We start from the raw sequence: 27,642 nt of genomic DNA on the forward strand, positions 1-27,642 counted from the left end.
TGACGTTTAAAGTATTTTATACTTAGATTAAAATAAATCATAATACGTAGTCTGAGACTGGGCCACAGGGTTACGGGGAGGAGACAGTGACCTCCGTAATTAATAGAAGGGTACAGTAAGTCTTCAACACACTGGGGACCTCCTGAATTGTGTATCATAATATATAAAAATGGCAGTATACACAATAATGATATAATAATGATATTATACATGATACAGAAGATTCTCAATGTGACTGTAAGTCAAGGACTAATGTACCCATCTACAGGTAATTTAACTACAGTTAAAAAATCACTTGGAAGCCAAAGATTCTCAATATAACGCAAACTGTCATTTCACATCCCATTACAGTGGACCCCCGGTTAACGATATTTTTTCACTCCAGAAGTATGTTCAGGTGCCAGTACTGACCGAATTTGTTCCCATAAGGAATATTGTGAAGTAGATTAGTCCATTTCAGACCCCCAAACATACACGTACAAATGCACTTACATAAATACACTTACATAATTGGTCGCATTCGGAGGTGATTGTTATGCGGGGGTCCACTGTATTACCGTTACAAGACAGGTCTGTTCCTAGGTCGTCTTCCTCGTACCAAATTCATCGTCTGTTGTACACTGTATAAAGTTTATGGTATAAAAATATATTTATTCAGTACTCTTTGAGATAAAAGTTATATGCAGAAAATATACAGATCAATTAAAATAATTGTAATATATACGTATAATAGAGATCAAGAAGTCATTAACATCATTAACACTTGTTAAGCTCTTATTTAAGGCCATAGAAAATTGGCAATGATTAAACATACATAAAGGGTTAAAAATGTTAAGGGTTTAATTGTTAAAATATTTACACCTGCTGGAAACTTATGCATTAGCGGCAAACTCTCCGTGTAACAGACTTTGATTTAACAGGTTTTGATAATGCAGGATAAAGTCCCCTGGGTCGACTGATTTGGAGACAAAGTTTATTTGCGACAGAATTGTCCACTGTTGTTGTAATCGTGGCAAAACAATCTAAATGTCCTGACCTGTACATAAAGTGTGTTTCTCCACATTTCGTCGGTATTACCATACCATTTGTTTATCTAATCTCTGTCCACCACACTCGTCATTACCGGTGACCTGCTCCCCTCTATTAGTCCATTAAATCAAAGATTTACTGTAAACTGCAACATAGGTAAGGCATCTTACATTCAATCATAGTACAGTAGAACCCAGCAGATTTGCTCTCCATGTTTCCAGTTATCTGTGGTTTACTGTGGCAAAAAAATAACCCTAAATTTTGCTTAAAATGACCTCAAAGCACTAAAGTAGTCGTGCTGGTGCTCCTTCAAAGCCTGTGAGAAGCCATAAGTGCTTCCCATCACTGAAAAAGTGCTAATTCTCAGCTTACCATGCATAATTTATCAATCAAACCTTATCGTGGGTATGTATGTAAACGAAACTCTGGATAGTTTGCTTCTATCCACAGTTTCGGGTATCCACGGTAGGTCTTGGAACGTATCCCCGGCGGATACAGGGAACTACCATACTACATATATTCAATAATCCTGAGCTAAACAACTCAACTTTCAGCAATAATACGAAGAGGATGTGTGCTCTATTATATCCTATTTGAGCTATAAGATTATAATTCTTAAGAAAACATAATACAATAAGTTCTCCCATAAAGGTCAAAGTGATTTTTTTGTGGATGCAATTGAAAGAGGATCTTTTCAACTGTAGTGTCAGCATGCCTCAGGCAAGACAGCAATGGAGCGAATGATGTTGAAAGTGTTTCTTCCTTTTTCAGGTCACCCCGCCTCAGCGGGAAATGGCCGACGAGTTAACAAAAACAAAATAAAGTTTTAAAGATTTATTTATTTCTTCGCATTGCTTTCAATGTGTTATTAGCATTCTGATTTGTTAAGTACAAAGAAAGCCACTATCATGCCGGGGCATTTCGGGCAGACTAAACAGGATCTTTATAAGAGAATTTACTGATGATGTATAAACAAGGTCTCCCACCATTAATCCCACCGTTCTTCTCTGTATTGGACTGAAGAAGCCAATGGCTGACAACATGTTTCCCCCAATAAAGTGTCCAATGCATACTCTGAGGACAGAGGATCAAGTGTCCGACTCACTCTCTGAGGACAGAGGATCAAGTGTCCGACTCACTCTCTGAGGACAGAGGATCAAGTGTCCGACTCACTCTCTGAGGACAGAGGATCAAGTGTCCGACTCACTCTCTGAGGACGGAGGATCAAGTGTCCAACACACACTCTGAGGATGGAGGATCAAGTGTCCGACTCACTCTCTGAGGACAGAGGATCAAGTGTCCGACTCACTCTCTGAGGACAGAGGATCAAGTGTTCGACTTGCACTCTGAGGACAGAGGATCAAGTGTCCGACTCACTCTCTGAGGACAGAGGATCAAGTGTTCGACACACACTCTGAGGATGGAGGATCAAGTGTCCGACACACACTCTGAGGACAGAGGATCAAGTGTTCGACACACACTCTGAGGATGGAGGATCAAGTGTCCGACACACACTCTGAGGACAGAGGATCAAGTGTTCGACACACACTCTGAGGATGGAGGATCAAGTGTCTGACTCACTCTCTGAGGATGGAGGATCAAGTGTCTGACTCACTCTCTGAGGACAGAGGATCAAGTGTCCGACACACTCTGAGGACAGAGGATCAAGTGTTCGACACACACTCTGAGGATGGAGGATCAAGTGTCTGACTCACTCTCTGAGGACAGAGGATCAAGTGTCCGACACACACTCTGAGGATGGTGGATCAAGTGTCTGACTCACTCTCTGAGGACAGAGGATCAAGTGTCCGACACACACTCTGAGGATGGAGGATCAAGTGTCCATCACCTTCTGTGTCTCACGGCCCACAGTGTTTTACCCCAGTAAAAAATAAAACATTAAAACAATTTCTCAATAAAAACACACAAACGATAATGTAATATAATCCCCCAAAAAAGCAAATACAAGAGAACTGTACCCTTTAAACACACAATAGCACAAATTACAATAATACTAACAATATCTAACCAGCTATTACCACAACTGTTAAATTAAATGCTCGTTTTTTTACGTTAATGGTAAAACTAAAATACCCATTACAGAAATGCATTACCGACTGATATACACACTTGTACATAAACACAAAAATTTCATAATTGTGAGCAAATGCAGACCACCACTCAAAAATTCTATATATTTCTCAGAGAAAGGGATCCTGTAATGAAACAAAGGTATACAATATCCTAACAAAGGAATATCATTACAGAACAAGGGGATACCTTATCAGAGGCAAGGGACACTGTATCAGAAGAAAGGGATACTTTATTAGAACAAAAGGATATTGTATCAAACAAAAGGATACTGTACCAGTACAAAGGGATACTGTAAAATACAAAGGGATGCTGTACAATACTAAGGGATACTGTACCAGTACAAAGGGATACTGTATAATATGACAGGATACTGTGCCAGTACAAAGGGATACTGTACAATATGACAGGATACTGTACCAGTACAAAGGGATACTGTACAAAACAAAGGGATACTGTACCAGTACAAAGGGATACTGTACAATATGAAGGAATACTGTACCAGTACAAATCAATATTGTATCAGAACTTCTGTATTTCTAAAATTACTAAGTCCTCACACTGGACGTAGCCTCTGGAAAAACTGAATCCAAAATGTGGAAAAGACACTTGTGTCCTTGTGTCCACCTCACAACATTTATAAAAAGAATTTTTTGACCAGCAGAAGCCAAAATATTTTTGACCACTAGTAGCCAAAATATTTGTGTCCACCAGTAGCCAAAATGTTTGTGTCCAGCAGTAGCCAAGATATTTTTGACCACAAGTAGCCAATGTGTGTGTCCACCAGCAGCCAAAATATTTTTGACCACCAATAGCCAAAATATTTTTTTCCACCAGTAGCCGAAATATTTTGACCACCAGTAGCCAAAATATTTTTGACCACCAGAAGCCAAAATAAATGTCCTGACCTATACTCAAATATACTTTTACCACTATTTACAACCTGGACCCAAAAAAAAACTTTGGCACATGGTCAATCAAAACTGAAATAAGTCTATATAACATAAAGTACCATCAATAATTAATTTCTGAAAAAAAAAAAAAAAAAAAATCTAGTCGAACTGTGTAAAATTTGTGCTCAAGAAAATGGTCTGTGGAAGATGGAGGGCATTTGTGGCTCAACTGGTAGCAGATTCAGCTCACACAGTCAGGGACTGGGGTTCAATCCCCGGGCAAGTGGAAACATTGGCCCTGTTCACCTAGCAGAAAGTAAGGTGCCTGGGTGTTAGTCACAATACACCTGCTGTCACTCTTCACCTAGTAATAAGTAGGTACCTGGCTGTTAGTTGACTGGTGTGGGTCGCATCCTGGGGGAGAGAATTAAAGGCTCTTAATGGAAAAGCCAGAGTCTAATGACAGTGGTTTTACTGGCTTATCCTGGGTAACTAATTCTCCAGGTTCACAATCCAAACAAAATAGTCTACCTTCTCGTGCCATGGAAGATGTGGCAACAGTGGTGGTGGTGGTTGTCAGCGATATAACCAACAATATGCTATTAAAATCTACAGCTAGCAATAAAATATTTCATTTGCTTAAATATAATATTGCACTAGTTGCAGTTCAGAGGGTCATTGCAAGTGTGAGGTCTACGCACTTCTGGCAAGACAACAATTGAATAATGAGCAAAAAGGCAACAAAAACAAGAATGGTACAATACACAAACAACCCGCACGTAGAATGCAGAAGTTTATGACGATATTTCAGTCTGACTCGGACCATTTACAAAGTCACACTGATGCAAAAGAGAGGGAGTCATTATATACAGTGGACCCCCGGTTAACGAACTTTTTTCATTCCAGTAGTATGTTCAGGTGCCAGTACTGACCGAATTTTTTCCCATAAGGAATATTGTGAAGTAGATTAGTCCATTTCAGACCCCCAAACATACACGTACAAACGCACTTACATAAATACACTTACATAATTAGTCGCATTTGGAGGGGATCGTTAAGCGGGGGTCCACTGTATAGGCGAGGTGGAGAGGGATGGGACCAAGAGAGGAAGAATAGTAGTAGTAGTAGCAAGATTAGTAATAAAAGTAGTAGCAGTACCACTACTACATCCACTACCAGCATTATCTCTTCCACTACTTTTTCTTCCTCTCTTGGTCCTAGCCCTGTTTCCCCCTTGCCTATATATACTGCTCCCCCCCCCTCACTTCATGTTAAGTGTGACTTTGTATACTATTGACTAAGTGATGGTGAATGTTTCCTTCCTTGGGTCATCTTGGTGGGAAAATCTCAAATACAGTGGACCCCCAGTTAACGATATTTTTTAATTCCAGAAGTATGTTCATGTGCCAGTACTGACCGAATTTGTTCCCATAAGGAATATTGTGAAGTAGGTTAGTCCATTTCAGACCCCCAAACATACACGTACAAACGCACTTACATAAATACACTTACATAATTGGTCGCATTGGGAGGTGATCGTTAAGCGGGGGTCCACTCTAGTAACAAAAACAGACACAAATCCATTTGTTACACACAACAGAGGGTGTAACTGAAAAGATCCATGACTATATATGCTCTTGAGAACCCAGTAAATTTTAAAAGTCATTACAAACAGGGCATTTGGAATACAATTAAAATTTTATGATTCCTAAACCCCCAGTAAGATCGTATGCAAAAACCAGGGGTGACTTTAGTAGAAGCTTTATATAGGACGGGGCTTAGGGGAGGCAATTTTGGAGGAAGAGTTGATGCTAGGGGTACTTGTCTTTAAGCAGTGTTATTATGTTTATATTGGGTGACTTGAGGCTTCAATCTCTCCTGCCTCCTCATCCTTACTGCCACCCACAGTGAAATCTAATTACCAGTTGAACTATCTTTACAACAAACAATTCATTGTAAACATGACTCACGAAATCGTAATGACACGGCTTTGAGGGGACTTGAGCTAGAGTTCGTCACGGCCACGCTAGCTGGAGATTCGTCTGTAAAAGCTTGCATTTGTGGTCACAGTGGTGCCTATGCTAGACTTCCTATGGTGTAGAAATATAACTAGTTGGACGAATCTTATTGTAGCTAGCTGGTCCAGTGGCTAACGCGACGGTCTGGAGTTTTGAGACTCTCTGATCGTGGGTTCTATCCCCGTCCATGGTATGGTTTAATTCATTGTAAAGTTGGAACATGATGAGTGGAACTTTTCCACAAGCTGAGTACCTCCTGTCCAGGTATTACAGCAAGCCTTGGTGAGAAATCACTAGCCATCTCCCACAGAGGTAGGATGACCCAAAAAGAGAAGAAACACATTCACCATCATTCATTTAATTACTGTCTTGCCGGAGGCATGCTGACATCACAGTTCAGATGACCCTTAGAACTTCAACATCCTCAGCCCTTACCTCAATGTTACAAAATATAATTGTACAGATTAACCCCTAAACTGTCCAAACATAGATCTACACTTGCTTGCGTAGCGCTCCGAACGTAGATCTACGTTTTTTACATGCTTTCAAATGGGGAAAATCAAAGTCGGAGCGCTACGTGCGTAAACGTAGATCTACGTTTGGACAGTTTAAGGGTTAAAGGAAAAGGACTGTACTTGAAGCACTAGTATGGCACATGTACTCGAGATGTGACTGCAGTGGTGCACATCTCTGTCTCACGACTAGTGTAAGGGGACATTCATCATGTATTGTGATGAATGGTCCACATGAATGTACCTCTTAACATGAGGTAAAATAAAAATTACTCCTTGTACTGCATAAGAACATCCAAACAAATTGCAATAATGCTGGCAGAATTACCAACATGTTAGGTAAAATTATTAAATTTTAAAATTACTAGATTTAAAAAGAGAAACTTTCGGTTTCTTTTACAAACATTCTGCCTTGGTGAGATACCTGGAGTTTACCTGGAGAGAGTTTCGGGGGTCAACGCCCCCGCGGCCCGGTCTGTGACCAGGCCTCCATACGGCTGGTTTGTTGAAAAAAAAGTTAGGAAAAATAATATATGCAACTAATGTGATATTACAATAAGTCCTCACTTAACATCGTCGATAGGTTTAAAAACAACGTTTGACAAAACCGCATCTCGCCCTCCATTGTCAAACCTCTTTAAAACTTGTAGTTTTGTTTCTAATGTTACACTTTTTCTCTGCTTTTTGTGGCCATAGACATCAGTGGTGCACAGTGCACCTTCAACACTCATTGCAACAGGGTTAAATCAAGGAATAAATGTTTGCAAAGGGAAAAATATATGAAACGCCTCCTACCACTACGCAGTTTAAAAACAAACAATAACAAATATGGCGTCAGACTCACTGCATTTTCGTACCACAATGTTTGTTGTTGTGCATTTGTATGATTATCATACACTTTACACATTTTTATTTTACATTATTTATTGTATTCATTAAATTTTTTTTCTCATCTGTGTTATAATGAAACGATGAACGAAATTATGTTATTCAAGGCCCTACTGTATATCATGGCAACGTTTTGCTCTCCGGTAACAGCTCGACTAAGCTCCTGGTGAATGAAATGTTGCCACAGTAAATGTTGCATCAGGTGCATGTGTCATTTTATCTAACATCGAAACAGAAGTTCAGTAAAGACACATGAATGCAAGGACACATATTGGTTATGTCAGATGTATCTTGTATGACTAGCAAAGTTTGTTAGTAGACCCTCGAGGACTCACGAAATCATAACAACACGACTGCAAACAAATCAGGGAATAGGTGAGACTTGAACCCATGGCCGGCGAGCCCTAAAGTTTATAGGTCAAGTGGTTAATGTACTGTCCTGTGAGTTTTAAGACTGTCTTGCCTTGGGTTCTAACTCCATTTGTTCCCTGACTGGAACCTCAATATAATGCACTTATAGTGCTCGGTGAATCAGAATAATGTTAAAATATAGGAGTAAAAAACTTAAGTACTCTACTGTCTTCCTAATTTACCTCTGTACACTCAATTTACAGATACATTGCAAGAAACATTGAAAATAACAGTTAATAATACAATATACTTAGCAGATTTTGCCTATTACTTCATAAATCTGTCATACTGATGTCTGTTATATTGTGAGGTTGACTGTAATACTGTAATTCTTGCAAGTCAAAAAAATTAATATTTTTTCAACAGTTATACTTAATTTGCTTATAAATCACAGTTTACTCTCAGTAAACAATAGATGCAAAATAACTGCAATGTAGACATAGGCCTCTTTGTTTTCAATGCACTGACCATCTCCCACTGAGGTAGAGTGAGATGGCAGGATAGCCACTAAACGAATGATGGTGAATGTGCTTCCTTCTCTGGGTCACCCTACCTTGGTGGGAAACGTCCAGTGCAGTTTAAATAAAAACTAGCCTTAAAAATATGTTGTTATGAGCATAGTCGTTCTCCATGGGGAAGTGGAGAAGAATTCTTCCTCTGTAAGTCATGTCTCTCATAAGAGGTGACTCAAATGCCTACCCTGCCTCGGTAGGAGATGACTGGTACAATAAAAAATAAAACTTTCTTTTTTCTTCTTCTTAGGTCACCCTGCCTCGGTGGGAGATGGCCGGTGCATTGGAAATAAACACAGTTGTGACTTCTAAACGTAAAACACCAACTCCGATTCAGTCCAGCTTAAGAGACCATGCTGATACGTTTCTCGAGGATCTTCTGAGCTGCCTCAATGTGGGGTTTCAGAGTCTTGGTGCTCACTGCTATAGTGAGGAATGGATGAGCGAGGAGTTCCTTGGCTGATGCACGTTTCTCCACATTAACTTCAAGGCAGCAGGTTAAAAAGTCCTGTAAAATATCAGACGTAAGACAGTTAATGGGGCTTAAAGTCAAGAGATTATACAAGGGTCAGTGGTAAGAGAGTGATCAAGGGAAGGTACGGTGTTTCACGATAATGAATACAAATAGAATGTCTAAATGTTTTTCAAGATAATGTTTGCAGGAAGGTAATGTGACTTCATGTCACCTCTACGTCACCAGTCAAAAATACTGGTAATCAGTATAAACACAGTGTGTATATATACACTGTGTGCATTACTCACACCATACAGAATACAAGTGGGCACCACTTATACAACAGGTTAGGTTCCAGGCTATTGCTGTAAAGTGAAACAATAACTCTTTTCCACTTTCAAATGCATATACAGTGGACCCCCGCATAACGATTACCTCCGAATGCGACCAATTATGTAAGTGTATTTATGTAAGTGCGTTTGTACATGTATGTTTGGGGGTCTGAAATGGACTAATCTACTTAACAATATTTCTTACGGGAACAAATTCGGTCAGTACTGGCACCTGAACATACTTCTGGAGTGAAAAAATATCGTTAACCGGGGGTCCACTGTAAAAGCCTATGTTTACACTATCATATATTAAGTGAGTAATACCGCTAGGCCTTAAACATGTATATACAGTACACACATTACTTACCTTAAAATATTTTCATCCTTAGCTTATGGTGAGTAGTGATTACTATATTCATTGTAGGAAGTCTGAATAAATGAAGAATGGTATAACTAAAAACCACTGCATTAGCAAAATGCTGTAAAGTGAAGCACTGTAAAGTTAAGTGCTGTAAAGTGAAGCACTGTAAAGTTAAATGCTGTAAAGTGAAGCACTGTAAAGTTAAGTGCTGTAAAGCTAAGTGCTGTAAAGTAGGGCCCACCTGTACAAGTAAATCATCAGCCTGACACTACTGAAGGACTCTAGATTTAAAAAACTGAAGTAAACCTTCTGTTCCTCAACTCAAACCTGATTAACCTTCCATTCACCAGACCCTGTGTAACTCACATGGATTCACCAGACCCTGTGTAACTCACAGGGATTCACCAGACCCTGTGTAACTCACATGGATTTACCACTTGTCCATGGACACAATAAAAAACAAATAAGCTGAACTTGCAGAACAGGATGAACTCCCTTAAAAATTTCATTTTTCCAAAAAAATTCACTTACAAAATGAACAACTGTAATAAGAATCTGTAAAAATATAGAGTTTAGTATTATACATGTAATTATTATTTTTAATATGTATATTATGTATTATTTTTTTACCTCTAAGGGCGTCTCCTGCTCATGGAAGAAAACCCGTTGATTATTACTTTTTATGGGGAAGCATTAAACCTGTAGGGGTTAAACAGCACATGAGAAAAGGGGGATATTCAGGTTTACCCTGAGGGCAACTTCGATTCCTTGGATCAAAAGCCCTTAACTGGCATCAAGGTGTCCACTCAAAGGATATAAAACCCGAGTCGTAAAAATTACGAAAATAATTTTCCCAAGAGCCTCCCGCATCCGAATACAGAAATTTAAAATTCTCTAAAATCAACGAATTTTACTTTAGCTTAGAGGCAAATTGAAGAAAATTCTTAGGTGGTTTTGGGCAAAGGCTGGACAGATAGGTGGGTGGGAATGGTTGGTTCTGAGAAGGACCTGCCTTGTATAGGCCAGTAGGCCTGCTGTAGTGTTCCTCCAAGAAATTGAAGCTAAAATAACCCCACCAATTTGCTTATTAACACATTGGCCGATTCCCACCAAGGCAGGGTGGCCCGAAAAAGAAAAACCTTCATCATCACTCCATCACTGTCTTGCCAGAGGTGTGCTTTACACTACAGTTATAAAACTGCAACAATAACACCCCTCCTTCAGAGTGCAGACACTGTACTTCCCATCTCCAGGACTCAAGTCCGGCCTGCCGGTTTCCCTGAACCCCTTCATAAATGTTACTTTGCTCACACTCCAACAGCACGTCAAGTATCAAAAACCATTTGTCTCCATTCACTCCTATCAAACACGCTCACGCAAGCTTGCTGTAGTATTTTGTATTCCTAAAATGTGTTTGAATTTCGTAATGTTTTCACATTTTTTAAGATTTGTCAAACTTTTTTGGAAATTAACATTTTTCTACAAAAAACAAGAATATTTTGGTTAAAAAGGTTTAATTTACAGTAAAAGTTTGCAATGCATGGCAAGACAGTGATAGAGTGAATAATGGTGAAAGTGCTTCTTTTTTTTTGGGGGGGGGGAAGACACCCCACCTTGACGGGAAATGACCACTGTTTTATAAAATAGAAAAAAGATTGAATAAATGATAGTGAATGTGTTTTTCTTCTTTTTGCCGCTCAGCCTTGGCTGGAGACGGCCGTTGACTTTAAGAAATTTTTTTTTTACAATTAAAGTTTTCTCTGGAAAAAAAAAGAATTGCAGGATATCAAAAAAAAAGGAATTTAAAATTATAAATACCTGAAAATCTGGGGATAATTTATTCCACGAAGGAATGTTTGGTCTGCCATTGAGAGCAATAAGATAGAGGGCTCTGAGCGGCGATTCCTTCAGGTATGGAGGTTCACCCTCCACCATCTCGATGGCCATGATGCCCAGGGACCAGATGTCCACCTTCTTGCCATAATGTTTACGATTCACAACCTAAGAGGTCAGGATCATTACACAGGCTGGACTAAAAGGATCATTACACAGGCTGGATTAAAAGGATCATTACACAGGCTGGATTAAAAGGATCATTACACAGGCTGGATTAAAAGGATCATTACACAGGCTGGACTAAAAGGATCATTACACAGGCTGGATTAAAAGGATCATTACACAGGCTGGATTAAAAGGATCATTACACAGGCTGGACTAAAAGGATCATTACACAGGATGGATTAAAAGGATCATTACACAGGCTGGATTAAAAGGATCATTACACAGGCTGAATTAAAAGGATCATTATACAGGCTGGATTAAAAGGATCATTACACAGGCTGGATTAAATGGATCATTACACAGGCTGGATTAAAAGGATCATTACACAGGCTGGATTAAAAGGATCATTACACAGGCTGGATTAAAAGGATCATTACACAGGCTGGATTAAAAGGATCATTACACAGGCTGGATTAAAAGGATCATTACACAGGCTGGATTAAAAGGATCATTACACAGGCTGGATTAAAAGGATCATTATACAGGCTGGATTAAAAGGATCATTACACAGGCTGAATTAAAAGGATCATTACACAGGCTGGATTAAAAGGATCATTACACAGGCTGGATTAAAAGGATCATTACACAGGCTGGATTAAAAGGATCATTACACAGGCTGGATTAAAAGGATCATTACACAGGCTGGATTAAAAGGATCATTACACAGGCTGGATTAAAAGGATCATTACACAGGCTGGATTAAAAGGATCATTACACAGGCTGGATTAAAAGGATCATTACACAGGCTGGATTAAAAGGATCATTACACAGGTTGGATTAAAAGGATCATTACACAGGCTGGATTAAAAGGATCATTACACAGGCTGGATTAAGAGGATCATTACACAGGCTGGATTAAAAGGATCATTACACAGGCTGGATTAAAAGGATCATTACACAGGCTGGATTAAAAGGATCATTACACAGGCTGGATTAAAAGGATCATTACACAGGCTGGATTAAAAGGATCATTACACAGGCTGGATTAAAAGGATCATTACACAGGCTGGATTAAAAGGATCATTACACAGGCTGGATTAAAAGGATCATTACACAGGCTGGATTAAAAGGATCATTACACAGGCTGGATTAAAAGGATCATTACACAGGCTGGATTAAAAGGATCATTACACAGGCTGGATTAAAAGGATCATTACACAGGCTGGATTAAAAGGATCATTACACAGGCTGGATTAAAAGGATCATTACACAGGCTGGATTAAAAGGATCATTACACAGGCTGGATTAAAAGGATCATTACACAGGCTGGATTAAAAGGATCATTACACAGGCTAGATTAACTCTTTCGCTGTCGATCCCATAATATTACGGCTTTGAAGCCAGTGTCAGTCCCATAACACTATGCCAAAATTCTAGCGGTTTCCAATCTTGCGGGAGAAAGCTGCTAGGCATACATATGAGAGAATGGGTCCGAGTGGTCAGTGTGCCCAGTATAAAAAAAAAAAAATCCTGCAGCACGCAGTGCATAATGAGAAAAAAAACTGCAACCGCATTTTTTATTGAAAACAGAGACTTTTGCGGTGTATTTTCGTGTGGTATTTGTGGTTGTATTCTCGTTTTCTTGATCTCATTTGATAGAATGGGAGATATATTACAGAAAAAGAGATGATTTTGAATGGTTTACAGACCAAAAGTAGCTTGAAAGTGAGATCAAAGGAGAAATGTTCAATTTTTTATAATACAGTGGACCCCCGCTTAACGATCACCTCCAAATGCGACCAATTATGTAAGTGTATTTATGTAAGTGCGTTTGTACGTGTATGTTTGTGGGTCTGAAATGGACTAATCTACTTCACAATATTCCTTATGGGAAAAATTCAGTCAGTACTGGCACCTGAACATACTACTGGAATGAAAAAAGTTCGTTAACCGGGGGTCCACTGTATTTGAGAGTAAACAAATCATGTCACGAGTTCAATATATATCAACTGGTGGGTCTAATATACTTTCACAAATGTTTTTTTTTTTTTTTTTTTTTTTCAACAAGTCGGCCGTCTCCCACCGAGGCAGGGTGACCCAAAAAAAGAAAGAAAATCCCCAAAAAGAAAATACTTTCATCATCATTCAACACTTTCACCACACTCGCACATTATCACTGTTTTTGCAGAGGTGCTCAGAATACAACAGTCTAGAAGCATAAACATATAAAGATACACAACATATCCCTCCAAACTGCCAATATCCCAAACCCCTCCTTTAAAGTGCAGGCATTGTACTTCCCATTTCCAGGACTCAAGTCCGACTATATGAAAATAACCGGTTTCCCTGAATCCCTTCACTAAATATTACCCTGCTCACACTCCAACAGATCGTCAGGTCCCAAGTACCATTCGTCTCCATTCACTCCTATCTAACACGCTCACGCACGCTTGCTGGAAGTCCAAGCCCCTTACCCACAAAACCTCCTTTACCCCCTCTCTCCAACCCTTTCGAGGACGACCCCTACCCCGCAGTAGTCTACATAACAGTAAATCCTCTACTTTCTGTGTGAATAAAAATTCAAAATGGAAAGCAAGCTTAATATAAGAGGGTCTGGAGACATGACTAATGAACAGAGAAAATGTTATTTTAGTGCCAGGAATGTTTACATTGTTTATTATGCACCCTATTTTGAAATTGGCCTTGCTTGAATTTTTGTATGAAATTGGCCAAATTACCAATTTCTGATCATTTTATTGGGTAACTGAAATAGGTAAATGGATGGTTTCTTGTACTCAATCAACAGAACAAAAGGAGTGCTAATGAAATTCCTATGAATATATTTGACTGGAATAATGGAATTGGCCCAAAAGAGGACTCAAAGTGGGCGAAATCGCTGATGTGTAAATATCACCAAGACCGCTAACCCCAAGAGCATAATTCCACAAGTTTTCCATCAAATTTCGTACTTCGGGTTTCATTACCATTGGGAAAAGATTCTCTATCATTTCACAAGAGAAAATAATTTTTTTTTAAATTCTTCGACACTGAGAGCAAGTTTGTGAGCAGGGGTCATGGCAGCGAAAGGGTTATAGGGGTTATTTAATTTTGGATGTAGTTTTTCAATCTCATTTATGAAAAATTGCATATACATGTATAGAGGAATTTTTACAAAAGGGCTGAATAATGTGGCTTACCTCAGGAGCCATCCAGTATGGGGTTCCTACCATGGTCTGACGCTTCTCGTCCCCAGTGATGTTAGCACAGAACCCGAAGTCGGTCAGCTTAATGGAACCATCTTTGCCGAGGAGAACGTTATCTGACTTGATGTCTCGATGTATCACTCCCTGAAAAAATAAAGTTACTAAACGACTGTGGTGTCAGTAACCCCCTTTCCTGTATACATTACTAAAGTTAAAAAGGGGAACTTTTGTTTTTCTTCTTGGGTCACCCTGCCTTGGTGGGACATAGCCACTTTGCTGAAAGAAGAAGCCATGCGTGTCATAAGAGGCGACTAAAATGCCGGGAGCAAGGGACTACATGTAGTAACCCCTTTTCCTACATAAATTCCTAAATGTAAAAAGAGGAAACACTCGTTTCTTTTTCTCGGGTCACCCGTCCTCGCTGGGAGGCGGCCTATGTTGAAAAAAGAAAATTATAAACAAAATCTTTAATGAATATCTAAATTTAATGAAATTCAGTACGTACACCATTCACGCAAAAATGGCTATGAGACATAAAAAATAACTTATGATAAAAGGCTCAAAGCACTAATTCAAATTCAGATTTATATTTCTTTTTATACAGTACAAAAATATACTTTACATGCAATAAAATAATGTTAGGCAAAAAAAGAAAGCCACTAGCATGCAACATATTTCAGGAAATGCAGGACGAGAGACATGATAGACAGACACAGACAAACACAGACACACACACAGACATACAGACACACACACACACACACACACACACACACACACACACACACACACACACACACACACACACACACACACACACACACACACACACACACACACACAAGGCCATAAAAGGACATGATAGAGTAGACAAAGGATTTTTTTTTGTACCAAAAAACAGGGATAACAAGAGACAACAGTTGTCAGTTTTAAAGTATGAAAATAGCAAAGCTGAAAGGACACTATTATATTTTTCTTCTCCACAGAGTGACAGATCAATGAGGATAATAGAAAAAGGCAGTAACAAGCACTACGACCATGGAAAATTTTAATATTATATGAAAAACAAATTACTGAAGGTGGGACAACTGTGGATGAAATTCCTCCAGTATATGAAGGTAGTGATATACCCCTTTTTGACAGGGCTACCCCCTTTTTTGGGAGAGGGGGTATTGCCCCTTCATAAACTGGGCAAATTTGATCACCCCCTTCATAAACTGGAGGAATTTCCTCCACAACAAGACAAGCATAGCATTGCTCCTGTAGCTGTCAACTGGTTGCAGGTGTGAGCAAGGTAATACCTGTAATGAACTGCACTGTCAAAAATAGCAGATAACTTAACTGCGGAAAGTTGAAAATCGACATACATCAAAGGAACAATATACTGGAACAATATACAATAACCCGCACATGGGAGAATGTTGTCATGGAGTTTCATTCCCCTACGAGCGGGTTTTTGCGTCTCAACATACATTATCATGAAGATAGTCGATGGCTCGTAGAGTGTGGTGGCACACTGCTGCAATCTGAGGTTCTTTCATGAGAGTCTCAGTAACTACATCCGTCAGAGGTCCACCATCCAGCAACTCCATGACAACCTGCAACGTATTACATGTTAATTCATTTGATTTTTAACAGAAAAAGAAAACATACTCACCATCATTCATTCAATCAGTCTTTCCAGAAATGTGGCGAAATCACAATTCAAATTACCATCCTTCAGAGTGTAGACATTGCCCTTCCTAACACCAGGAATGAAGTCCGATTAATTATTATTATACACAAATAATCTGCGCATAGGACACAAACTTATAATGGCAGTTTGGTCTGACTTAGACCATTAATTAACTAGTCACACAGAGAAGCGTGAAGAGAAGGGAGCCTGAACATATATATACGGGGAAGTGCTAAACCAATAGGGGACATGATGAAAAGTCAGTACGCATTATCTCGGCCACAGATAATGAAATGAATGATCAAAAAATGTTATCCCAGCATAGAAAATGTATTGTATGGTCAGTATACATTATCTTTAGCATAGAAAATATAATGTATGTCAACTTAACCCGACTTTAATATTAAAATGACACAACATACCATCATATTTCCCATTCTGTACATGTGAAAATTTGTTCATCAACAACCAAGAGAACGTATGAAAACCAGGACATTTTTTCTCGAACGCCTCATTCAAAAACCGATTTGTTCAACAAGTAATGCAATCGACAACCAATGTTCGACTGTACACTATATATTTTTTAACACACCGGCTGTTACCCACCAAGGCAGAGTGACCTAAAAAAGAAACAATTTCACTAGCATTCACCCTATCACTGTCTTACCAGAGGCATATCAAGTCCACTTATATTATTGCTATAATAAAAAAATGAAGCACTAAACCTACAAGGGTAAGTCCATTTATAACTTCTGGATGCTTTCCTGCAATAGAGAAACATAAAACAGAAATGAAGTTACTTACCCAGAGATGATTATTAAGTAAGAAGACATCGAGGAAGTTGACGAGGTTTTCATGCTGGAGATCTTTCATTACATGGATCTCATTTAGTATGAGTTCCTTTTTTGGTTGCTTGGCAAGATCAATGTCCTTCACTGCTACTTTACAACCAGTGGCTTTCTCACGAGCTATGAACACTGTTCCTGATGCCCTACCAAACAATTTAAATTAATTATCGAAGTACAGTAGAGATGCACATATACAGTGCCTCTTTTCGGCGTTCCGCATTTTCATTGGCTTTCAATTAAGCCATTGCCCCCCCCCCCCCCCGCTGGTGACTTGCGCCATCAGGTGGCACATAACAAACAACGGCTCAATTGGAAGCCAACATAAACATGGAACACTGAAAAGAAGAATGCTGTATATGCAGGGCCCTCTTATATAATTTTATTTTCATACCATGCCAGCAGTCTACCACCATGGTAGAATGACTCCCATCCCCCCAAAACAAGAAGTGAATTCATTCAATAGACGACTTGCTAAAAATTCACACTTAATATAAATGACCCCCTGAACTGCAACATCCCCACCCCATTATAACATATGACATATGCTCATAGGAAAGTGTTAAACCCATAGGGGCCATATAGATAGGGAGTGGGAGGTACTCAGGACTGAATCCAAGGAGAGACCAGCTGCTAATCACTGGATTAACGATGATGATATATATCTACTCCAGCTGCATTTCTACAAGTGTTGAATATGTCAATGACTGACTTACAATATTTTGACTTCACAATAGTGCGATGGTACTGTAAAACATTTTTTTGTACTGTGCACTACTGTAAATTTATTAAAAGGATACACTTTTTTTTTTTTTTTTTTTTTTCAACAAGTCGGCCGTCTCCCACCGAGGCAGGGTGACCCAAAAAAGAAAGAAAATCCCCAAAAAGAAAATACTTTCATCATCATTCAACACTTTCACCACACTCGCACATTATCACTGTTTTTGCAGAGGTGCTCAGAATACAACAGTCTAGAAGCATATACGTATAAAGATACACAACATATCCCTCCAAACTGCCAATATCCCAAACCCCTCCTTTAAAGTGCAGGCATTGTACTTCCCATTTCCAGGACTCAAGTCCGACTATATGAAAATAACACTTATATTCATTTAATTACTTTTCAATAATGGTATCTAGTTAGTTACAGAAATTACTTGTTTATTTACTAATTCAGCGAGAGTATTTATTTATTTATGGTATTGTATTCATATTCGACTTACAATATTTTCAACTTACGATGAATTCGTTAGAACGTAAACCCCATCGTAAGTCAAGGAGCAGAGTATTAAGAAGTCAGCTACAGAAATCTGTGATCTTACTATATTGGCGAAAGTCCAAGGTGACCCCAATCACACCTGTCAGACACAGCTTACAACACTGGTTCCTATCTTAATTATTATTATTTTTTTAATGCACTAGCTATCTCTCACCGAGGCAGGGTAACCTAACAAAAAAGAAGAAAATTTGTCTTGTTACATTTAGTAATGTATACAGGAGAAGGGGTGACTAGCCCCTTGTTCCCGGCATTTTAGTTGCCTCTAACGATACACATGGCCTACAGAGGAAGGATTCTTCTCCACTTCCCCATGGAGATTATTATTGCTATTATTATTATGTTCCATGGAAATTGGAGGGAAGTAGATATAATACCAGGAAGAAGACTAGCTCCTATTCCACACACGGAATTACAGGTCTGCTCCTGCAATTACGTACCCTGCGCCCAATTCCATGTCCCGCTCGTATATCATCTCGGGATTCCTCGGAGAGCAAATACGCCGAAATTCTGCCATGACCTCCTCGTCGCTCAGCGTGTGATCGGCCTTCCTCCGCATCTGTTGAAAGTCAAGGTTGGACCGGTGATAAATACAGGTATTATTTTCCCACTGTTATGCCAAAAACAGCTGTGTTTCTTCAAGTTATTACTTAGAAATGAAAAAAGAAATGAAAAAGAGAAAAAAAGAAAAGAGAAAGAAAGTAGAGGAACAAAAGAAAGAAAATAGAGAGACAGAAAATAGAGAGACAGAAAATATAGAGACAGAAAATAGAGAAACAAGAGAAAGGAACATGGAATAAAAAAAGAGAAAGAGCAGGAAAAAAGAAAGTATAAAGAAAAGAGAGAGTGGTAGTTAGAGTGGAAAATTTGACTATTTCTTCCACTCTCTTGAGCAAAGTCTACATACGTACATAAAAGACAACACAGGAGTCATCCCAACTTACAAATGCTGCCAATAATGTGATTCAGTCACTATATACTATTTTGAAATGACTATTCTGAATACGCTCTTCTTTTCTAGGCAGTACAATCAACAAATGTGTAAGTTAAAACACTAAGAATGTAGATCTACACGAGAGACCCTGATGTTTATAATGCAGATCTACATGACAGCAGCCACTCAAAGGGTTAACAATACATGCTCATCAACAAAAATATTTACCTGTACTGGGCTGTGGCCATTCTCCACTTCTGGTCGTTCATCATGGTTGTTTACGAGTCCTGGAATGTTCAGGTAGATGGGGTCTGCTGGCTGGTCTTGCTCAGTACTCTTTTTAACCTGTCAAGGAACAGTAATTGGCTAATAAACACTGTATTTTACGGCATCGAAGACACTATGTTTTCCCCCAAATAAGTCTCAAGAAATTAACCAGCGTCTTAGAGGCAAAAGTATCGTTTATCTTTTTCTCCAAAATTTAGCCAATCAGAAATGGGGGGCATCCTCAACACAGCATCTTGTTTGCCATAAAATATGGTATTCTTGTACGGGCACTCAACTTACGACTGGATTATGTTCCAACGAATCCACCGTAAGTTAAAATGAATTTTTTTTTTTTTTTTTTTTCAACAAGTCGGCCGTCTCCCACCGAGGCAGGGTGACCCAAAAAAGAAAGAAAATCCCCAAAAAGAAAATACTTTCATCATCATTCAACACTTTCACCACACTCACACATTATCACTGCTTTTGCAGAGGTGCTCAGAATACAACAGTTTAGAAGCATATACGTATAGAGATACACAACATATCCCTCCAAACTGCCAATATCCCAAACCCCTCCTTTAAAGTGCAGACATTGTACTTCCCATTTCCAGGACTCAAGTCCGACTATATGAAAATAACCGGTTTCCCTGAATCCCTTCACTAAATAAATAAATAAATAAAAAAATAAATAAATAACTACTGTCACTGAATAAATAAATAAACAAATAATTACCATAACTAAATAAATACCAGTATTGAAAAGAAAATAAATGAATACAAATTATGGACCTGTCACCTTCATGCTCGGTAATTATCCTAAGTTTTATTTTCAAAGTAATTACCTTTGCACCATTATAGAGTCCAAATACAATGGACCCCGACCTTACGAACAGCTCCCAACTCGAACAATTATGTAAGTGTATTTTTGTAAGTGCTTTTGTACGTGTATTTTTGGGGGTCTGAAACGGACTAATCTAATTTACAATACAGTGGACCCCCGCATAACGATCACCTCCGAATGCGACCAATTATGTAAGTGTATTTATGTAAGTGCATTTGTACGTGTATATTTGGGGGTCTGAAATGGACTAATCTACTTCACAATATTCCTTATGGGAACAAATTCGGTCAGTACTGGCACCTGAACATACTTCTGGAGTGAAAAAATATCGTTAACCAGGGGTCCACTGTATTCCTAATGGGAACAAATTCGTTCAGTAATGGCACCCGAACAGACTTCTGGAATGAATTAATATCGTAAGGTGGGGGTCCACCGTATTATAAGTCGAATCATTGTAAGTCAAGGAGCACCTGTTACTGTACATCTGAGAAACTTGCTACACAGACATAACCGAAACTTATTTCAATTTTTTATTTTTTTCTTCATGTTTACTGCTTTTGTTCTGTTTACTCTGACCTCTTACAAGAGGCCCCCACACATACAACACCTTTTCAGTGTTCTGTTTTTGTTGGCTTTCAAATGAGCCATTGTTCATTATGTTCAATGCTTTTACATTTTTCCGCCATTGTGTAACCGAAGGACGACAATCGCTATATATATTTCAGGTAAAGTATTGTGTGTACTGTGTATTTATTTTACTTTTTATGTTTTTTTATGCCTAGCTGCATCGTGCACGTCATATATGATAATGTAAACATGTTACCAGGTGTTTTAGATGCATTCAATAATGAAAAAACGTTCTTTTCCACTTGCAACTGATTTTTCCTCACTGAATGGGGTCAGGAACCTAATAGTCATACAAACAAGGCCTTCCTGTATAGTCTATTTGAATCAACTTTTCCTGTAAAGAAATCAACAATGAAATAATACAAGGAAGTTAACATTAAAGAAGAATAGGTAAAAAGATAGAGCCTGTGCGAGTAAATTAGGTCAGCAGTATACCACCTACTGAGGATATATGTACCTGATACAGTGGTACCCCGAGTTTCAGCCGCCTCCCAACTCGAACAATTATGTAAGTGTACTATTGAAAGTGCTTTTCTAAGTGTATTTTTGGGGGTCTGAAATGGACTAATCTAATTTACATTATTCCTTATGGGAACAAACTTGTTCGGTAGCGGCATCTGAACAGCCTTCCGCAACGAATTATGGCCGAAACTCGGGGTTCCACTGTATATGTATTAATTATAAAAGACAGTAAAGTTGAAATTGTACTTACATCTTCGGCTCTTTTTAATGGATGCGCCTCTTCAAAATTGCTACCTGGAAATAAAAAATGATATATGAAGTTGAGGTAATAATGGGAGAATTACTGACAAATTGTCAAGTAATTGGACACAGATCAATTAATGTGACATTTTATTTGGCAACGTTTGGTTCTCTAGGAGCTTCGTCAAGCAAAATGTTGCGACAACAACATGTCACATTAGTTGCATGTGTCCATTTACCTAACATGTTGAGGTAACTAGGCAGAGAGAGTAAGATATAATACTGACTGCTTTATTCAAATTTTACATACAAATTTAAGTTATTATAATGCTTGTTTTAATATATCCTCATATCTAGAGGTGCATAATATCTCCACTGATCCTTAGGGGTGCCGGCGATGTGCTTCTGACCTCCAGGACTCAAGTCTGGCTAACAGGTTTCCCCTGAACTGCATATCTCAGTCAATGTGACCTGACCTGACTAGGTTGGGTGCATTGGCTTAAGCCGGTAGGAGACTTGGACCTGCCTCGCATGGGCCAGTAGGCCTTCTGCAGTGTTCCTTCGTTCTTATGTTCTTAACTTAACCCTTAAACCATCCAAACGTACATCTACATTTTTTTTTTACAAAATAAAGAATGTAAAATTGAACGTAGATCTATGTTCGGAGCGCTACGCGTATGAACGTAGATCTACGTTTGCATGCGTAGCGCTCCGACCTTGATTGTCTCCGTAAGAAAGAATGTAAAAAAAAACATAGATCTACGTTTGGACAGTTAGAGAATTAAGGGTTAAAATGTCATAGCAACAGTTCCTTCTATAGTCTCCCTTAGCATATACAGTGGACCCCCGCATAACGATTACCTCCGAATGTGACCAATTATGTAAATGTATTTATGTAAGTGCGTTCGTACGTCTATGTTTGGGGGTCTGAAATGGACTAATCTACTTCACAATATTTCTTATGGGAACAAATTCGGTCAGTACTGGCACCTGAACATACTTCTGGAGTGAAAAAATATCGTTAACCGGGGGTCAACTGTACTGCATAAGTATAATGAAATGCAGATAACTCAAATTACAGCAAATCACTGACTATCTGGCAGTCACTTATCTGGTGATTAACATAATTTGGCACATATTATCTTACAAACATTGGAAAACATGAAGAGGAAAAGAAATCCAAAACAACAAGCAGCACAAAAAAAAAGATGAATTTATACAATGGTTTTAAAAATTTGATGGCACCTTCCTCTGAAGGAGGGCAAGCTAGTCTTAAAAATAAATCTGGTAAAATCTATAAAATCTGTTTTATTTATGTTTAAAATAAGTTAGCTGCTCTTCCTAATTAAATAAATAATTTTACTTGGTATATTAAAAGTCTGAGTGAATAACCGTAACCAGGAAGCTGCACAACAATTTTATTCTTGTTAATAAATGCTTTAGAAAACTGACAAGTTGATAAATGAGACGTTTGTGTAACATTCGGGAATCTTCATTCTGGAAATGTTCTGCCAGCCAGTGGCTTCGTCAGTCCAATGCAGAGAAAGGTGGAAGATGAGGAGGAGTTTGAGGTAATCAGTCCCTCAGCCTGGAGTTGATGTGTCCAGTCTATCAGTCTTCATAAGAATGATGGACTGATTACTTTCAGACTGAGGGATTGATTACCTCAATTTCCTCCCCATCTTTCACCTTCTCTATATTGGACTGAAGAAGTAACTGGCTGGCAAAACATTTCCAGAATTAAGATACCAAAATGTTGCACAAGTGTCTCATTTATCAATCTTGCGCTTACTGATACAAATAACAAGAAATTTATAACAAAATATGCGACATACCACCTTCGTTTGATTGTGTGTCAACTTGCAATACCGCCTGAGCAGGGGGCGACGAGTTGAATTTTGGTTCATCTTTCTGTTTGAATATTGATGCATTCCAAAACATAACTGCCGAGAAGACGGCCTCTGGGTTATTCTGCACCTCATCTTTGCTAAAAAAAAATAAAAAGCATAAAATTATACATGATGTTTTACTTGTAGGAGGCCCTGAGTTATCCTTACTACAGACATAATATACAAACAAGACGGTTGCAACTAAGAAAGTACCAACTCAGGGCCTCTTACAAGTGAAACACCCTATACGTGGACTCACAAAATCGTAATAACATGATTGCAAAAAAAGAAAAAAAAAACACGGAGCAGGTGGGATTAGAAACCATGTCAAGTGAGTCGTAATGTTCCAGGCCAGTATGTAAGCCACTAGGCCAGCTGGCTGCAATAAGATTCATCCAATTCACTTGCCATAAGTACTAACTCCACCCATACTGTGGTTAATTATACATAGATTTCAGAAAAGGCAAGAACAATTTACAATTCTATAGATTGGAGAGTAGTAGAATTTCCATTAGTTCTGGATCTGACGATGCTTCAGGATGGACCAAAACACTGCCTGAGGTTTCCTCCCAAAATTGTGGGTTGATGGAGTATTATGGACTGCAATAGTCTCCCTGTATCCGTGGGTGATACGTTCCAAGACCTACCTTGGATACCCAAAACTGTGGATAGTAGTGAACCCTATAAATCACTTTTCATTTACAAACATACTTATGATAAAGTTTAATTGATACATTACACACAATAAGTCAAGAATTATCACTTTTTCACTGATGGAAATTACTTCACGGCTTCTCTTAAGCTTTGAACAACTGCCAGCATCACTACTTATAACGTTGGTGCTATTATTAAGCAAAATTAAGGGATATTTTTGGACCACAGTAAACAACGGATAACCGAAGCCATGAAAACAGAGTCCATGGATACCGGGGTCCTACTGTACATACACAAAACTAAATTTTTAAAATGGTTTTAAATTGTACAGTGGATGCATAATGTGGAATTTAACCTACGACATTGCGATAAGTTCAAACAATATAACTTGTTTCCATTCCAGCCTTACATTCGATCACCAAATACTGTAGTACAAATAAACATATAAACTCACACACATATATGCACTCATTCACACACACATGCACTCATATATGCACACACACAAACATTAGCATAAAAAAAGTGCAAATACAAATAAATCAAAATTACCAGTTCCCAAAACAATAAGGAAAAACATAAACAGCAAAAAAATATAGAAAGCCATGATAAAAATTAGAATACAGGAATAAATATTCACAAAAATTTTTTTGCAAATACCGAACACTCTGGAATTACCAGTTCAACGTACCCTATGGTATTCTCAATGTATTTTTTCCATGCTGGCGGGATGCCCTCAAACGACTGCGTGTTTTTATTGAAGACGACGTGAATATCATGCTTAACAACAGTGGGAGATGATATTGTGATGACCTTGTCTGGGGTCTCTACTTCATGTTTTGTCGGGAAGTACTTATTAAGCGCCCTTAATACGTTCATCTTTTTTCTGCAAAATAGAAAAAACTGAAATATATACGTAATGAGAAGCTTCTGTTGGGTTATTAACCTGGAGGTTTAGTAACCTAGGTACCTACTAACATCCAGGTACCTACTAACATCCTGGTACCTACTAACATCCTGGTACCTAACCTGGAGAGAGTTCCGGGGGTCAACGCCCCCGCGGCCCGGTCTGAGACCAGGCCTCCTGGTGGATCCCTGATCAACCAGGCTGTTGCTGCTGGCTGCACGCAAACCATACGAGCCACAGGTACCTACTAACATCCCAGGGGTCTGTTGGTAATCCCCCTTATGTGTGCTGGGAGGCAGTTGAACAGTCTCGGGCCCCTGACACTTATTGGTACCTACTAACATCCTGCCAAGTCTTTTGCTTTCGTAGTGAGTGATTTTCGTGTGCAAGTTCGGTACTAGCCCCTCTAGGATTTTCCAGGTGTATATAATCATGTATCTTTCCCTCCTGCGTTCCAGGGAATACAGGTTTAGGAACCTCAAGCGCTCCCAATAATTGAGGTGTTTTATCTCCGTTATCCTGGTACCTACTAACAACCTAATAACATCCTGGTACCTACTAACATCCTGGTACCTACTAACATCCTGATACCTACTAACACTCAGGTACCTACTAACACCCAAGTACCTACTAACATCCAGGTACCTACTAACACCCAGGTACCTACTAACACCCAGGTACCTACTAACATCCAGGTACCTACTAACATCCAGGTACCTACTAACACCCAGGTACCTACTAACACCCAGGTACCTACTAACATCCAGGTACCTACTAACATCCTGGTACCTACTAACACTCAGGTACCTACTAACACCCAGGTACCTACTAACATCCTGGTACTAACACTCAGGTACCTACTAACACCCAGGTACCTACTAACATCCAGGTACCTACTAACATCCAGGTACCTACTAACACCCAGGTACCTACTAACATCCAGGTACCTACTACCACCCAGGTACCTACTAACACTCAGGCACCTAACATCCAGGTACCTACTAACACCCAGGTACCTACTAACACCCAGGTACCTACTAACATCCAGGTACCTACTAACACCCAGGTACCTACTAACACTCAAGCACCTATTACCATCCTGGTACCTACTAACATCCTGGTACCTACTAACATCCTGGTACCTACTAACATCCAGGTACCTACTAACACCCAGGTACCTACTAACACTCAGGCACCTATTACCATCCTGGTACCTACTAACATCCTGGTACCTATTACCATCTTGGTACCTATTAACACCCAGGTACCTACTAACATCCAGGTACCTACTAACACCCAGGTACCTACTAACACCCAGGTACCTATTACCATCCTGGTACCTACTAACACCCAGGTACCCACTAACACCCAGGTACCTACTAACACCCAGGTACCTACTAACATCCAGGTACCTACTAACATCCAGGTACCTACTAACATTCAGGTACCTACTAACACCCAGGTACCTACTAACATCCTGGTACCTACTAACACCCAGGTACCTATTAACACCCAGGTACCTACTAACACCCAGGTACCTACTAACATCCAGGTACCTACTAACACCCAGGTACCTACTAACACCCAGGTACCTACTAACATCCAGGTACCCACTAACACCCAGGTACCTACTAACACCCAGGTACCTACTAACATCCAGGTACCTACTAACACCCAGGTACCTACTAACATCCAGGTACCTACTAACATCCAGGTACCTACTAACATCCTGGTACCTACTAACACCCAGGTACCTATTAACACCCTGGTACCTACTGACCGCTGTCAGGAAATGTACCCAACATTTCCACCCGTGCCCGGGATCAAACCCACTTCCTTCGGTTGTAAGCCGAGCCCATCTTGGGCTCATGATCCAAGGATGAGGTAGCTCCAGTTCCTTGGATCAAAAGTCACGCACCAGCATGACCTCGGGCACCTAATGACTCCCCTTACAGGGGTCATAGTGCCTGTGGGAACAGTAAATACTCAGTTTTGATCCGAGGACGGGTAGAGCACCTCCAATACCTTGGATCAAGAGCACCAGCATCATAATATAAGTTAATACAACCCCCTGACGAAATTTTTTGAGATGTTCACCTTGAGGGACGCCCATGATATCTAATTTGATTATTTTCAGGTATTTTTCCCCATATTAAGACACCAAACTGCACACACAGGTGAGCAAAGATGATGTTTCTCACCACCAGAAGTTACAACCAGGATTACAGCAGTAATTTCAGCAGAAAATGGTGACTAAGAACTATCACTTAGTAATCAGTAACACATCCTGTGTTTGCCAGTGATCACGCAGTCTTTATAT

The 27,642-nt window shown here is 39.3% G+C and overlaps 1 protein-coding gene across 3 annotated transcripts; it reads right to left on the bottom strand.

The window, feature by feature from the left end:
- Positions 1 to 183: 183 nt before the first annotated feature.
- LOC128703516 (serine/threonine-protein kinase PAK 2) lies at positions 184 to 27,642 on the bottom strand. 3 transcript variants are annotated; one of them, XM_070104584.1, is made up of 11 exons: positions 27,524 to 27,642; positions 25,107 to 25,301; positions 23,711 to 23,859; positions 21,883 to 21,926; positions 19,664 to 19,780; positions 18,942 to 19,060; positions 17,185 to 17,371; positions 16,178 to 16,303; positions 14,700 to 14,849; positions 11,320 to 11,502; positions 184 to 8,862 (listed from the first exon to the last, which is right to left on the bottom strand). In XM_070104584.1, exons 2-11 carry the CDS (start codon positions 25,292 to 25,294, stop codon positions 8,698 to 8,700), a joined length of 1,428 nt encoding a protein of 475 aa, XP_069960685.1. In that variant the 5' UTR covers positions 25,295 to 25,301; positions 27,524 to 27,642; the 3' UTR covers positions 184 to 8,697. The 3 variants fall into 3 exon arrangements, with proteins under 3 accessions (XP_069960685.1, XP_069960683.1, XP_069960684.1); XM_070104582.1 differs by having other exon boundaries at positions 23,708 to 23,859; XM_070104583.1 differs by having other exon boundaries at positions 23,708 to 23,859; positions 27,420 to 27,611.

Source organism: Cherax quadricarinatus, chromosome 93 (assembly GCF_038502225.1).
Source record: "Cherax quadricarinatus isolate ZL_2023a chromosome 93, ASM3850222v1, whole genome shotgun sequence".
Lineage (NCBI taxonomy): Eukaryota > Metazoa > Arthropoda > Malacostraca > Decapoda > Parastacidae > Cherax > Cherax quadricarinatus.

Coding starts and splice junctions, on each gene's coding strand:
- LOC128703516 (XM_070104582.1), bottom strand. CDS start 25,294: ATGAACGTATTAAGGGCGCTTAATAAGTACTTCCCGACAAAACATGAA. Junction 19,061..19,663: donor ATGGCCACAGCCCAGTACAG/GTAAATATTTTT, acceptor GACTTTCAACAG/ATGCGGAGGAAGGCCGATCA. Junction 17,372..18,941: donor GACATGGAATTGGGCGCAGG/GTACGTAATTGC, acceptor ATTGTTTGGTAG/GGCATCAGGAACAGTGTTCA.